The following is a 14,558-nucleotide window of genomic DNA, read 5'->3' as shown; positions in this document are numbered from 1 at the left end:
CAGGGCCGGTGGAGTCCCCACGAAGTCTCCCTTCCCATCAACATTCTGGAGATAATGGCGATTTACCTGGCGTTGCGTCACTGGCAGAAGATCCTGGCAGGGTTCCCAGTCTGTGTACAATTGGACAATGCCACGGCCGTGGCATACATAAACCATCAGGGAGGAATGCGCAGCAAGCCCATTTTAAAAGAGGTGGCAAGAGTGCTACTTTGGGCCGAGAAGACTGTCCCGGCAATCTCAGCAGTCCACATTCCAGGGATCGACAATTGGGCGGCAGACTTCCTCAGTCGGCAGGGCCTCGCCTCAGGAGAATGGTCTCTCCATCCCGAGGTGTTTCACCAAATCTGCTTACAGTGGGGCACGCCGGACGTCGACCTCATGGCGTCCCGGTTAAACCACAAGGTTCCGTCCTTTGTAGCTCGGTCCCGTGATCCGCTAGCAATCGCCCAGGACGCGCTAGTCATATCATGGTCACAGTTCCAACTGCCCTATCTCTTTCCACCTCTACCTTTTGATCCCTCGAGTCATCAAAAAGGTCAAGACAGAGGGAGTACCAGTTCTCCTAGTAGCCCCAGATTGGCCCAGACGCGTCTGATACGCAGATCTGGTAAATCTGCTTGTCGACTCCCCCTGGAGACTACCAGACCGTCCGGACCTCTCTCAGGGTCCTATTCTTCATCAGAGTTCTCGTTCTCTGAATTTAATGGTATGGCCGTTGAGGCCGCGGTGTTGAAGACGGCGGGCTTTACTGACAATGTCATTCAGACCCTAATTAACGCCAGAAAACCCGCTACCTAGCGCATATACCACAGAACTTGGAGAGCCTTTTTTCGTCACTGCGAACAGGATCAGCTGACACCTATGTCTTTTTCTTTGCCAGTCATTTTGGTTTTTCTTCAGTCTGGCCTAGAGGCGGGACTCTCTCTCAGCACTCTCAAGGGCCAAGTTTCGGCCTTGTCCATTCTATTCCAGCGTAACTTAGCTAGCCGTCCTCAGGTCAGGACGTTTCTACAAGGGGTGGCCCACCTGGCGCCCCCCTATCGCCCTCCAGTGGAACCATGGGACCTTAATATGGTCCTAAGCGTCCTACAACAGCCTCCGTTTGAACCCATTCAGGACATTCCAGCCTCTCTCCTTTCCTGGAAGGTGGCTTTTCTGGTGGCTGTTACCTCTATTAGAAGGGTCGCAGAACTCGCAGCCCTCTCTTGTCGGTCGCCTTTTCTGGTCTTCCATCAAGACAAAGTAGTGCTCAGGCCGGTTCCTTCCTTTTTGCCAAAGGTGGTTTCCTCTTTTCACATTAATGAGGACATCGTTTTGCCTTCCTTTTGCCCTGCTTCAGTGCATCCACGGGAGAAGTCCCTGCACAAACTGGACCTGGTTCAGAGCTCTACGTGTGTACCTTTCTAGAACGGCCTCCCTTCGGCGCTCGGATGCCCTTTTTGTCATCCCTGAGGGGCATTGCAAGGGTCTCCCTGCTTCCAAGTCAACCATCGCCCGTTGGATACGTTCGACCATTTTGGAGGCACTTCGCATCTCGGGCAAACCTCCCCCTCCCGGAGTAAGTGCTCACTCCACCAGGGCGGTGGGGGCCTCTTGGGCGGTCCACCATCAGGCTTCGGCCTCTCAAATCTGTAAGGCCGCAACGTGGTCTTCACACCTTTTCAAGGTTTTACAAGGTCCACACTTATTCTTCGGCTGATGCCAGTCTTGGACGGAAGGTCCTGCAGGCGGCATTTGCCGCAGTCTGATCTAGTCTGTGACTATCTTCTGTTCTCCCACCCAGGGGACTGCTTTGGGACGTCCCATGGTCCTGTGTCCCCCAATGAAACGATAGAGAAAGAGAGGGATTTTTGGTACTCACCGTAAAATCTTTCTTGGAGCCTTCATTGGGGGACACAGCACCCTCCCTGTTTTTGGACATATGTCCAGTTGGCCCTGTTGGGCATCTCATTTAGTTTTCACGGTTGTGCCCCGTTGGGCATTGCATAGTTGGTTATTTTATGCTTCTCCTACTGCTCTAGCCACTAACTTTTGAGCTTGGTGCCTGTAGGTGGGTGCATACTGCGGAGGAGAAGCTATTTTCCTTTTTTTGCCTAGTGTCAACCTCCTAGCGATAGCAGCATACACCCATGGTCCTGTGTCCCCCAATGAAGGCTCCAAGAAAGATTTTACGGTGAGTACCAAAAATCCCTCTTTTTTTATTTTTAACTTTATTTCTTTTTTTTTTTAAGGATGCTGCATTTGCAAGCAGAACTCTCTGGTCACACAATATAAATCCATGCCGGTTGCATGGATTTATATTGTGTGACCAACTTGTCAAGCACTTTTCCAAGTGATGCTCAAAATCACTTGGAAAAACGCATGCATAAATGCATGTAAAAACGCTTAGAAAACGCTTCACCCTGGCAGAGAAAGCGCATGTAAAATCTCATTAAAAGTCACGATCTCATCCAGGACTTGTAGTTTCAGATGAATCCAAGGAACGAAGACAGGTCAGCCAGAATGCAGGAATACAGATCAATGTTCCCTATATACCCTGTCGTGCCCTGTTTGTCTCCCGCTCTCACAAGAGCAGTACCCAAGTGTAGCCTATATTAAATAAATCCCCAAGAAAGAAACAGCCCTCCCAATGCTTTTCTGTCTCATTGGTGAGTTCTCATCAGGGGAGTGTACTTGTATTCAATAAAGGAGGAAACAACGTCCATCCATACATAGGAAAAAGAACAGAGAGGAGCCAAAAAGGCTCTAAACTACACGCAAAGATAAATAAGCCAAGTGCTCACATAGTGCTGGCACAGCAGAATGCAAAAAAAAAAAAACGTTTGGCCACAATAATAGAGCATACAGTGCGTGGTAATGTGTGACAAATGCCACTGTATGGCTGTGAGATCCTATTACAATTAAAATTGAGAAATATCTACTCTGTGTACCAGAAGATCAGCTATATATCTCCTCCTCACTGTCTTGTGTCTGGCTGTAAGACAACTTGCTGCAGCAGGAGCCTCCCCAGTTTGTAGTAGAACTAGGAAAAAAAGCCCCCCCCACAAATTGGTCAGCAGCAAAAAATAGACCTTATTAGTAAAAGATTGGATTAATCCCTGGGTCGTCTGAATTTCTACAAGATTGACAACCAGTGAGAGCAAGATTATCCCCTGTGTACTTTTAAAATTCATTTCTACATTGTTTCCCCTTAATGCTCCACATTGAATATATATGTCGGGGTGTATGAAGTTGGCCCCACACAGGACAGATGCCTCTCTGACCGCTACATTTAAGCTCTGTCCTGGGAATTCCTTCCTGCACTCATTGCCCCCCCCCCCCACCATGCAATCGTGGGGTCTCAGCGGTTTTCCGTGGCAGCTGAGGGCCCTCTGAAGGACCCTGCCATGTTTGTTTTCCTGTGAAGTCTAGCAACAGCCTGATCCTAATAGGGAACCATCATTTTTACTATATACTGTAATACTGATTTATTGTAGTGTATAGTAGAAGTGATCAAATGAACGCTGGTTCAAGTCCTCGATGGAGACTGGGGAAAAAAGTGAAAAGTAAAAAAAAAAATATATATAAAAATGTGAGTCACTCCCCTTCTCCCTAGTTAAAAATAAAGAAATGTGAAAAATAGGAAAAAATAATACATATTTGGCATTGCTGCGTCTGTAAAAGTCCAGAATTTATCAAAATATAAATAATTTCTTTTTAGAAAGTTCACATTTTTTTTAGGCCACTAAAATGTAAAAAAGAGAAACCTTTTTGGTATCCACAATACTTGTACTGACCTGCAAAATCCTCTTGCCGGGTCATTATTACGACACAATTAATGCCATGAAGATGAGACCCAAAAACAATTGCAGAATTGCTTTTTTTTTCCTTTATGGCTGCACATGGAAATCTGGAATTTATTGCCCATTTTCCTGTACACTGTATGGTAAAATGAGTACTACAGTTCATCCTGCAAATAAAACAAATTTATGCCTCTTTGGAAAAGGTGGGGAGACAAGTAAAAATGCAAAAACAAAAATTGACTGCGTCTTCAAGTGGTTAAACATGCAAAGATTGTATGGTCCAAGTTCTTAATACCTGCAGTTCAGCAGACATTAAAGGCTCATGCAGATGTCGGTCCTAGCACGGACTGGCCGTGAGTCTCCCGACTTGAGCATGACAGACTTGCATAAATATATGAAGCTGTCACGCTCAGATCTGGAGAGCCATGGCCAGTCCGTGCATTGTGATCCAAGATTGGACTGAAATTTCTGGACGTCTGCATGAGCCCTAAAGGATTTTCCTGCTTTTGATGGGACCAGTACAGTCTGCTGTTGTCTGTGCTTTTCCCATTTTAAACATTTCTGAAACATCCACAGGATATGGCATAAATGTCTGATCAATGTGAGTCCTACCTCTGAGGCCTTCACCTAGCCTTAGAATTTGGCCACACATCATGGCTGTTGTGAGATACGGTAGGTATGAGTCCCAGAAGTGGGACCGCATCTATCACAGATTTATTGTGTATCCTGTGGAAATGTCTCCATCTTCTTCCCCCCCTCATCCTTATCATAGAATTCCCTTATAGGGTATATAAAGATTGGTTTACTAAAATGCACAACCCCTTTAAACTGAGAGACATGACGGATCATCTGATGGGGTTGGCGTCCCAGAGGCGTATGTTCACCAAACAAAAATATTCTATTGAGGAGGAAAGTGCAGGACATTTGCTGGCAAAGATAGTAAAGGCGCAAGAAGGGTCTTCACATATAATTAAACTAGTATCAGCAGAAGGGGAAATAATTACAGACACTTCAGATATCTTGTCCACATTAAATACACATTATAGAGAAATATACACGTCTAACTCCACAGCACAAGAGGACGATATATCCCTATGCTTAGACATTATAAAGCTCCCTAAACTGTCCGTAGATTCTAGTATGCTCTTGGGCGGCCATTAACAGTAGAGGAGGCAGTGAGTAAACTCCTAAATTAAAATGCCCCGTGGTCTGATGGTATCCCAGAAGAATTCTATAAAGAATATGGGGAGATATTGTTGCCAAAATTATTGGGAGTTTCTGAGGAGGCCGCATCAATAGGAAAATAAAGACAGACGTGACTTCTTATTTTATAGTCGTCTCCCCATCTGTGTGTATCGGAAATTTTTTCAAACTGGTTATTTTTATTTTCTGAAGTTTTCCCGAAAAAAAAAAAAAACACTCCAGGTGATAGTCGTAGGTAGCGAGCTGCTGGAAATCTATATTTTCTCTACAAATTTGTCAGTTATTGCAGGTTCTGTCCAAGTAAAGTAGAATAATTCTATGATGCCAGCACAGCGGCTCAGTGGGTAGCACCTGTAACCTTGCAGTGTGGGATCCTGGGTTCAAATCCTACAAAGGACAAACACATGCAAGGAGTTTTTATGTTCTCCCCATATTTGCGTGGGTTTCCTCCCACACGCCAAAGACATACTGATAGGGAATTTAGATTGAGTCCCAATGGTGACAGTAATGATACCACCTATAAAGCACTGTGGAATAGGATGGCGCTATGTAAGCAAAGCATAATAATAAAAGCGTTGCTTATAAGCTGAAGAACAGCCATGGTGGAGGCTGGATGACTTGTCGCTACATTTTATGATGAACCTTTTATGTATGAGGCAGTTATAGTTTTGTTTAATGCAACTAGCAATGCTGAAATTATTCTGATTGTCTTTTAGGCACCTCTCTAGTCCAGGATATGAAGGCTTATCTGGAGGGCGCAGGAAGAGATTTCTGTGACATCACCTTGTTGCTGGATGGACACCCAAGACCTGCACACAAAGCCATCCTTGCTGCTCGCTCCAGGTACGCATCAAGTGCAAGCAATGGTTTATAATGTTTGTATACTTTTTCAGATGGTTTTGTGCACAACATTCCCATTATCATTTTTGACTACTTGGTATCTACACTCGTCAACATTGAAACTGCAACGCCAAGAAGAAAAAGGTTATGCAATTATGGAAATCACAGGATAATAGGCATATTAATGAAATGCAAATGATGGAGAAATGGAAACAATATTTTTAAAACATCTCAATATATTCAGTATGAGCTCCTCTCACAAAAATACACGCACTTACACACTTTGGCGGCCTTTCGCGATCTTGAAAAAACGGCTTCTAGGACACTTTGAAAACAATGTCCATACCTCAGGTTCCTTAGAATACAGTGCCGGCAAAAAAAATCTTTACAAGTTCAATGAAACCACAAAATCTTAATATTCAAGTGGATTCAAGTGTTTTATTGTGGATATTTTATTACAATTAGTATTTTGTCATGTCACCCTTACATTTTATCACCATCTGCAGTCGTTTTGGCATGGATTCATCAAGGCTGGCTAAGTAGGTGGAGTCCATGTTTACCCACAGTGTCTTCAGCACCTCCTTTAGACAGTTGATGTTGCTGGGTCGTGTCTCTTGAACCTTGTTTTTCATTAAATTCCAGGCATTTTCTATGGGGTTAAGGTCAGGGGAATTACCTGGCCACTCTAAAATGTTAATGTTATGGTCACTGAGAAACTTTCTCACGGCCTTGGCTTTGTGGACAGGGGCTCCATCATGCATAAAGTAATCACACTGATGTATGACCCAAAAAGTAAGCATGTGTTCTTCCAAAACAGTAATATAATTGCTTGCTTTCATAGTTACAATCTTGGGAAGGAAGTACAAACCTGCCCTGCCCATGCTTCCACTGAATGCACCCCACACGATCACACTGTCAGGGTGTTTAACAGTCTTAACTGTATATTTTGGGTCATAACGTGACACTGTACTCGGACGACGCACAACCTTTGAGCCTCCCCTGACCAGCCTGAAAGTGCTCTCATCACTAAACATCACTTTCTTCCACTCTTCAGATGTCCAATCTTGATATTTCTTACAAAAGGCAAGCCTTTTCTTCTTCATTGCTGCTGTGAGCAGGGGCTTCTTTGCGGCACAGCAACTTAGTAGACCCAGGTCCTTCTGCAGGCGGTGACGAATTGTCCTAGTTGCGATGTTCTGGAGGAGCATAGGGTACTTGTTTTTTATTTCAACGGCAGTTATAGAAGGATGTGACATCACTTCACGCTTCAGAAGCTGATCAGTCCTTGGTGAAGTCTTCTTAGGTGCGCCAGAGCCTGACTTCCTCTGCGGTACCATCCCAGGAGGCAATGATGCCGACAACCACTTCAGTTGATAAATTGCTTCTCTTGACACTCCCAGATCTCTAGCTACAGCAATCACCGAATCCCCCTTCTCGAGCAGAGTCAAGGCACGGGATTTCTCTTTCATTTTAAGCTTCTTTCGACCCATTGTGGGAGATAATAAAAAACTGAGGGAGATAATAAAAGACTGCCTAATAGCAAAACTGGCTGAGCGACACAACAACCAATCAGAGTGCAGCTTTTGCTTTACCAGAGAAGTGAAAACTGAGCGTTGATTGGTTGATATTTGCAACAAAGCCAGCTTTAATATTAGACAGTTTTTTATTATCTCCCCCATTGTGTACACTTTTAAAAAGTGAAATTATGATGTGGATTTTATACGTAAAGTTTTTTTTTTGCTGCGCAAGTGTAAAGATTTTTTTTGCCGGCACTGTAGATCAATTGTGGAACCAAAGGCATTAGTGAGTGTCTACACAAACCATCAGAAGTTATTTGCATGATATTAGGCTACAAGCTAGACGATAGAGGTATTCCATTGACCTCACCTCACTGCTCTCAATGGTTATCATTGTGCAGAGCAAGACTGCGATGGAAGTCTACCATGTTCAGTGATGAGTCCCACTTCTATCTTGGACGCAATGATGGCTGGAGATATGTCTGGAGACCACACAGGCAACACCATGAAAAGGCCTTCACAAGGGGTGTGTGGCAGCATAATGTACAGTGGCGGGACTCCTTTAATCTTCCTTCTAGGTATACCCACAGCTTGGTGTTACATTGATTTGGTTAAGTAACCAATGGTACTGCCATTTGTCCAAAGTGTCCCAGGAACAGTTGTTCAACATGATAACACCAGGCCACATGTTGCTCGTACTACTGTGTGGCCTAAACGTGCTACCATGGCCTATAGCATCTCCAAACGTGTCCCATTGAGCACATCAAGGACTTCATTGATTAATAATTTCAAAGGCCACTGCCTCCAGCGGATATTGATGATTTGCGTGCCTGAGTGAATTCAGTGTGGGACAGTATTCTTCAGATGACCCTTAATAACCTTATTGGTAGCAGCCAAGATGTGTAAGTGCATGTATTTCTGCATCTGACACTCATACCCCATACTGAGTCGAGATGTTTTGAGAATTTTGTTTCCATTTTTTTCTTCATTTACATATCTGTTGATGTAATAGTTTCATGACTTTTCCTTCTCGCTATTGCAAGGATGTTGTATTTCTGTCATTTCATTATCTATTACTAAAGTTGAGTACAAAGATGTGCAGGTCCCTTGCCAGCTGCCATATCGCTAGTTTGTGGTCGTCGGACCAGGGCCCTGTGAACCACCTCCTACCTCCCTGGCACCTCTTCTGAGCCCCAGTACAATGTCATGTGTGCATTGCAGCCGGCCTACTATTCAGAAGAAGCACAATGGATACGGACAAGTAAGAAGAGGTTTGCATGGCTCTTGTCCAGCGGCGACGGACTACTACTGATATTTCTGTTGGACCAGGGTCCTGTAAATCTTTTCGCTCCATTCTCAATCATTCATATTTTTAACTAAATCCTGTATGTCTTGCTTTTCTTGATCCTCTTGTTTAAATTAGTGGGTGGCTAGGAGCTTCATAATGGGAGCTCTTAGCAGTCCCGTGCTTTATCCATTACTGAGTTTTTAGTGCTTACGAGTGTAAACCATCATGAGCTGTATGCTGCACTATTTTTGTCATCAAAACTGATCGAACCCCCGAAGACGGCTCTGAACAATATTGTCATCCGAGCCTTATCAGGACGTTTAGGAGTGTGAAAGAGCACCCCAGCAGCTGTAAGGCCAAGGTATTATAGCGTCACCTGTATGCATCTTAATATAAATGTAAGCCAGGAATTGCAGGGGATGCCTGATAGGAGACAAACTGCTGTTAGTGGAGAATATTCCCCTCACTATAGGTAGAGCCAAGAATGAGTAGAGCAGTCAGTAGTTATTGTCAGCAGCCAACATCTGTCTAAAGTTTCTGGGCAGTGTTTAAGTTTAGTAAAGGCAGGACCTATGATATTATGGAAACCCTACAATATGAGCACCTGTCACCCTCGAAATCTGACACTGGACTTGTAGTTGTCTACCTGACAGACATATAATTTAATGCCGGTGAAGAAAGACTGTGTGATAGCTGCTTGTTACAGAAGCCCTATTACTTTTAAGATATCCAAGTTCCATTAAAGCTGTGCTTTCTTAGCCATGATTAGCCGTAATTTTCTTTTCAGCTACTTTGAGGCCATGTTCCGCTCTTTCATGCCTGAGGATGGACAAGTGAATATTTCTATTGGTGAGATGGTGCCAAGCAAGCAAGCCTTTGAGTCACTACTTCGTTATATTTATTATGGAGAAGTCAATATGCCTCCTGAAGACTCTCTGTATCCTTTTATTCCTGAAACTGCCTTAGAAATTATTGCTATGTGCAAATGATAAAGAGTAGGTCTAATGTAATATCTCAGTCAATGCGTGTATAGTAGATTTCTGCTTCTAAAATGTAAAATTTAAATGTGTTATGTCTGGCCCCAATACAGGAAACAAAGGGTTTACTCGCTCTGTAATCTGGTAGGAAAACAGGGTATACACATTGGCTGTTGGCTAAACAAGTGTTAGGCTATGCTCACACACGTTGGGTTTTTCAGCGTATTTTGCTGCCGATTTTTATGCAAATTTTCAGCTGTGTTTTGCAGTACCAGCAAAGTCTGTGAGAAACCAAAATTCTCTGTTCAGACATGTTTTTTATTTTTTTGCTGCTTATTTTGTGACTTGGTTGTGTTTTTGGAAAATAGAGCATGTCACTTATTTCAGTGTTTTTGCAGCAGAAAATACACGTGTTTTTGCTGCATATTTACAGTGTTTCTTCACCCATAGGAAGTAATGGGTGGTCAAAAAACACAGCAAAAATGCACCAAAACCTGCATTTAACACAGCTGTTTTCCTGCCAGAGAAAAGATAGTAGCAGATTTGCAGCAAAAAAAAACACCGTGTGTGTGAACATAGCCGAAGTCCGACCTTTGTCTCCATCCTGACTCTCCAATACACATGAGTTTTCATCTCGGCTGAGCTTTCATTTATTTCAAAGGGGAGAGAGGAAAACAAAAGGATCGTTCTCTTGAGTTCAAACTGCCCGACTCTTATCTCTTCCAACTTAATCTGTCAAGGGAAAGTCAGGAAGCCTTTATATGACTTTAAAGGGTTAAACTCATGTTAAGAAATTGGTAGCCAGTTACAGCATAAATGAGCACATTTGCAGTTGACTTGCTTTTTCTATCTACTGTCGTTCTGCTGTGAGAGCTTTTGTTTTGCATTGTATACAATTTGTTTCCAAGGAGACCGACCACCGGAGTCGTTCTGAAAATGTGCAGTAGCTACATTGCAGGCTGGGAAGTTAGCAAATGATCCCAGCCATCTCCCTTTAACCTATTCATTTCTATGGAAGAGTTACAGTGCTTCTCTCCATCCCCGTTGGTTCCTGACTCGGAGCTGCTGTTATCAGTCCTACAAAATCACAAGTCTGTGACCACCACCTGTCTAGTTGTAGTAATCACTGCTCGCTTAGCCCATGAACTGTGGGCTTGTTCATAGACACTGTAAATCTATATATGTGCTCAGCTCCACAGCCTCCTCCGTTCCTTATTGCTGGGGAGCAGGCACTCTTCCTTGAGTGACAGTTGTGGTTAAGAAGCATTGTCCTTCTGCAGACCTGAATATGCTATTGTGATACATTCAGGTCTCATAGTGCACTTGCTCTAAAGTCTACAGTTATCAGACCTGAATGTATCACAATAGCATGTTCAGGTCTGCAGAAGGACAATGCTTCTTAACCAGAACTGTCACTCAAGGAAGAGTGCCTTCACCCCAACAATAAGGAATTGAGGAGGCTGTGGAGCTGCTCATGAAGACACATGTTGAGACAATCCCTTTAACCTAATGTGTATGGGAGCCTAAAGTGCTGGCAACATTTGACAGCCACTTAGTATCCTCCATTGAATGCATGTACCATAAATGGAGATTGTATATTGTGTACAGCACTGGTAAAGCTACCATGGCAAATATATTCCCTTTCCTGTTCTGCCAGTAGATATGTTGGGGCGTTTCTAATAATTCAGGTAATTCTGATATTTCACAGAAGCCTCAAGATAGCAGCTACAAAGTGGATAAACCTCTAATAAATTATCCAGATGATTTTCTATATTCCTTATCATGAACACTAGATATTTGTTCTCTGCTCCATATTATTATGGATTCTTCAGTAACCGGTTGCAGGCCTATTGCCGACAAAATTTAGAGATGAATGTGACGGTTGAGAATGTGCTCCAGGTAGAGGAACCTATGAATTACTGACCACTGATAGCTGTGATATTACAGTGAAGACCAATGGTCCCGTGTTCCTATGAATGTTCTTTCTTAATCATTGCCTTGTGAAACTCGGAGGTGATCAGCCGACAAACCAGCGTTGTCTCATTTGAAAGCTGATTGCATCTTTCATGCAGTCCTAAGAAATTTTGATTGACAACACATCCTGTATAAACCGGGGACATACTGCAGAAATATACCTACTGTGTGCTGTATATGCAGGAATACTCCTGTCATATGGCGCTTGTTACAGTTTCATTTATGTATTATATCGTAGATGGGCGCTTGTGCACAGAGTAACTTCCATGTTAAAGGACCTTTATTTATGTATTAGGAGGCATGGAGGCCTACTAGGATTTTTAGCACAAGTATTTTATATACAGCTGGTTAGGGACCGAGTTTAGTTGTGATTGTGCATGAGTAATCCTCAAGGGGACCATACACTCTAGACTAATGTTGATCGGCCTCTACCAGCAGTCTAATATGTATGAGTGCCTCTTGACTCTCCCCCGGCAGATGATGTCGGGGGACATGAGGACATGTCCAATTTCGGACTGCTGATCATTTGATTTTTGGCAAGATAAGCCTTCATTAGAGGAGTCTGGCTGCAGCTCTCTCCTAGAGAACACAGGAGCGCTTAGAGAATGAGTGCTATTGTGTTTGGGACAGATAGCTGGAAGGATCGTCCAAACCTTTGTCCGACAGCGATCTGTTGTGTATGGTTCCCCCTACACATATAACATTGGACTGAGGCATTACTGGAAGGATTCTGGAAATATCTGATGATACATTATTAATAAGAGAAATGCAAGTTTAATGTGAAGTTTGTGTTTTAGATCTTAGAGGCTGCAGACAAGACACAAGCCCTGGATATGAAGAAGCACTGCCTTCACATCATTGTCCATCAGTTCACGAAGGTTGGTGGGGCTCTGGGAACATGTTGTCCTCTCATCTTCAGTTTTGGAGCAATCTTTTCTACTGTGCCTTAAAAAAATGCTGGTTTTCTGCACTAACAATGAATGTTATACTGTGCGTGGGGATTGGAAGGGGTGAGGAATGGCTGGATTGGTGTCATCAGACTTCACCTTGAGTGTTGGATTGCATTCTGCCAAACCTTTCGTAATCTTGTGTGTGTGTTTCCCCATTACAAGAGTAATGGTTAATTTATGTATCAGTTTACCAGTTCTTCCATCTCATCCTTGTAAATCAGCTAACTCATTCACTTGCTGATCTGTCACTACTTGTTGCTACATATGTCTTTCTATATGTTTCATCATAACGCCATGCAATTACCTTTTCATTCTTGTGACGTCGATTGCAGAATGGTAGTAATTGACTGATACTTCCATGAGTTTCCTGGAGAACCTGTCTTTTGTATGCCTCTTTTGTCTGTTGGCGCTTTCTATGCACTTACCACTTTTTAAGCACCTGAAGAAATAAAACTGTTATTTATTGTCTCTGTCCTTTCTTTGTACATAACTTACTACTCTTGTATTCCTGCACACTGTGCCATAATATATGAAAACCAGGGGGGTTCTTAATTGTGGGGTATCCAAATTATTCTAGGATATTACATTTTGGATAATTATGTAAGAGCCTGTCAGTTTTTATTAGCAGATAGAAGATGACACCACACTCCTCCTCATTGTTCCTCCTTTCCTCCCTCACATGAAGGTTGCCAAGCTGCCGAATCTACGTTCATTGAGCCAGCCTTTACTCATCAACATTATCGAGTCTCTGGCCAGCCACATCTCAGACAAGCAATGTGCGGAGCTAGGCTCAGACATATGAACCAATGTTTTCTAGGACATAGTTGTGGAAACATTCCTCGCTGCTGAAGGTGGATGTCCTTCATAGACAGAAGATACGGGACCATGAAGAGTAGTTGAATGTACTGTATTCTGAGATTTGCCCTGCACATTACAGCAGTTACAAGTATCCCTTCAGTGTGTATTGTTCTGTTTAGAAGTAACTTATATGGGGGGGAAGTCACACATCCTTTTCCTATGATGTTTTTCTTTTTTAATTGTAATATAAAACCCTTATTGGCTTAATTCTAATTAAACAGCTGATGGTTTGTTCTAGCATTACTTTTAGGACAAACTCTGTACTCAGAGAAAAAGGGCAACTACCGAAATAGGGTTAACATAAAGGCAGTTAGATTAGATGCTTGTTGCACATTTATCAGGTTGGAAGAGCCGACAGAATGAGAGAAGAGCGTGCTATACTAGAAAATAATCTGCAGGGAAAATACTTCTAGTAGAACTCAACATCTATCTTTTGCATGATGCTTTTTTTTTTCTTTTTTTTTTTTTAAAGCACCACTCCAGCGTTTGTTTTTCCAGCGCTGGAGTGGCGCTTTAAATGTAAGACCCCTGCCCCGGTCATATACTCACCCTACGGCATCTTCCGTTTTTTCAGTTCCGCTCTGGTCTCCCTGCGCCATCTTGTGTGAGTAGCTTCTGACTGGCCAGAAGTCCAAAGCTATGTCACACGCTCTCAATACAAGTCTGAGTGCCAGAACAAGGCTCTCATAGACTTGTATTGAAAAGTGACCTCTGCGCAGGTCCATGAAACACTGGAGCAGCCGGCAGGTCACTTTTCGCCTGAGACCGACGGGAGCGACACTGGAAAACGACGAAGGCAGCAGTAGGTGAGTATCGGGGCAGCACCACTCCAGTGGTGAAATAAAAATAAAAAAACGCTGGTGTAGTGCTTTAAGGTGTTGTTCCAAAGGGACCACTCCGTTTTACATGTCCTATTAGGACATATGGATGTCATAAGACAATCGGGAACCCTTTTCTTTTAGCCGAGGTGTTTAGGTAGTGTAGATCTGATGAATTACATTCCCTGGTGCCAATAGCTGAATGCTCTTGGTTTCAGCAGACAGATCCATGAACTGAAAAAGACAGAGGGAACCAACACTTCTCTCCAATGTGTGACACTCCAGTAAAATGATACCTTCCAGTACCAGGGCATGGGACAGCTGTGGAGCTGGGTTCTTTTATTTTGGTCT

General features: G+C 43.2%; 1 protein-coding gene across 2 annotated transcripts in view; it reads left to right on the top strand.

Annotated features, from left to right (window-relative positions):
- LZTR1 (leucine zipper like post translational regulator 1) overlaps window positions 1–14,278 on the top strand; it is a 65,327-nt gene extending 51,049 nt beyond the window's left edge. For both annotated transcript variants that reach the window (XM_073676452.1, XM_073676448.1), the window contains 5 exons: window positions 5,702–5,828; window positions 9,418–9,567; window positions 11,401–11,506; window positions 12,379–12,459; window positions 13,217–14,278. In XM_073676452.1, the coding sequence (XP_073532553.1) occupies window positions 5,702–5,828; window positions 9,418–9,567; window positions 11,401–11,506; window positions 12,379–12,459; window positions 13,217–13,333 (581 nt within the window). In that variant the 3' untranslated portion in view covers window positions 13,334–14,278. The remainder of the gene's footprint in view (window positions 1–5,701; window positions 5,829–9,417; window positions 9,568–11,400; window positions 11,507–12,378; window positions 12,460–13,216) is intronic.
- Window positions 14,279–14,558: the final 280 nt, after the last annotated feature.

The sequence above is a fragment of the Phyllobates terribilis genome, unplaced genomic scaffold, assembly GCF_046119375.1.
Source record: "Phyllobates terribilis strain yellow unplaced genomic scaffold, ASM4611937v1 Scaffold_1__5_contigs__length_1240528914, whole genome shotgun sequence".
Taxonomy (NCBI): Eukaryota; Metazoa; Chordata; class Amphibia; order Anura; family Dendrobatidae; genus Phyllobates; species Phyllobates terribilis.
The sequence above is the reverse complement of the archived record's forward strand: the minus strand, read 5'-3'. Positions and strand labels throughout refer to the sequence as shown.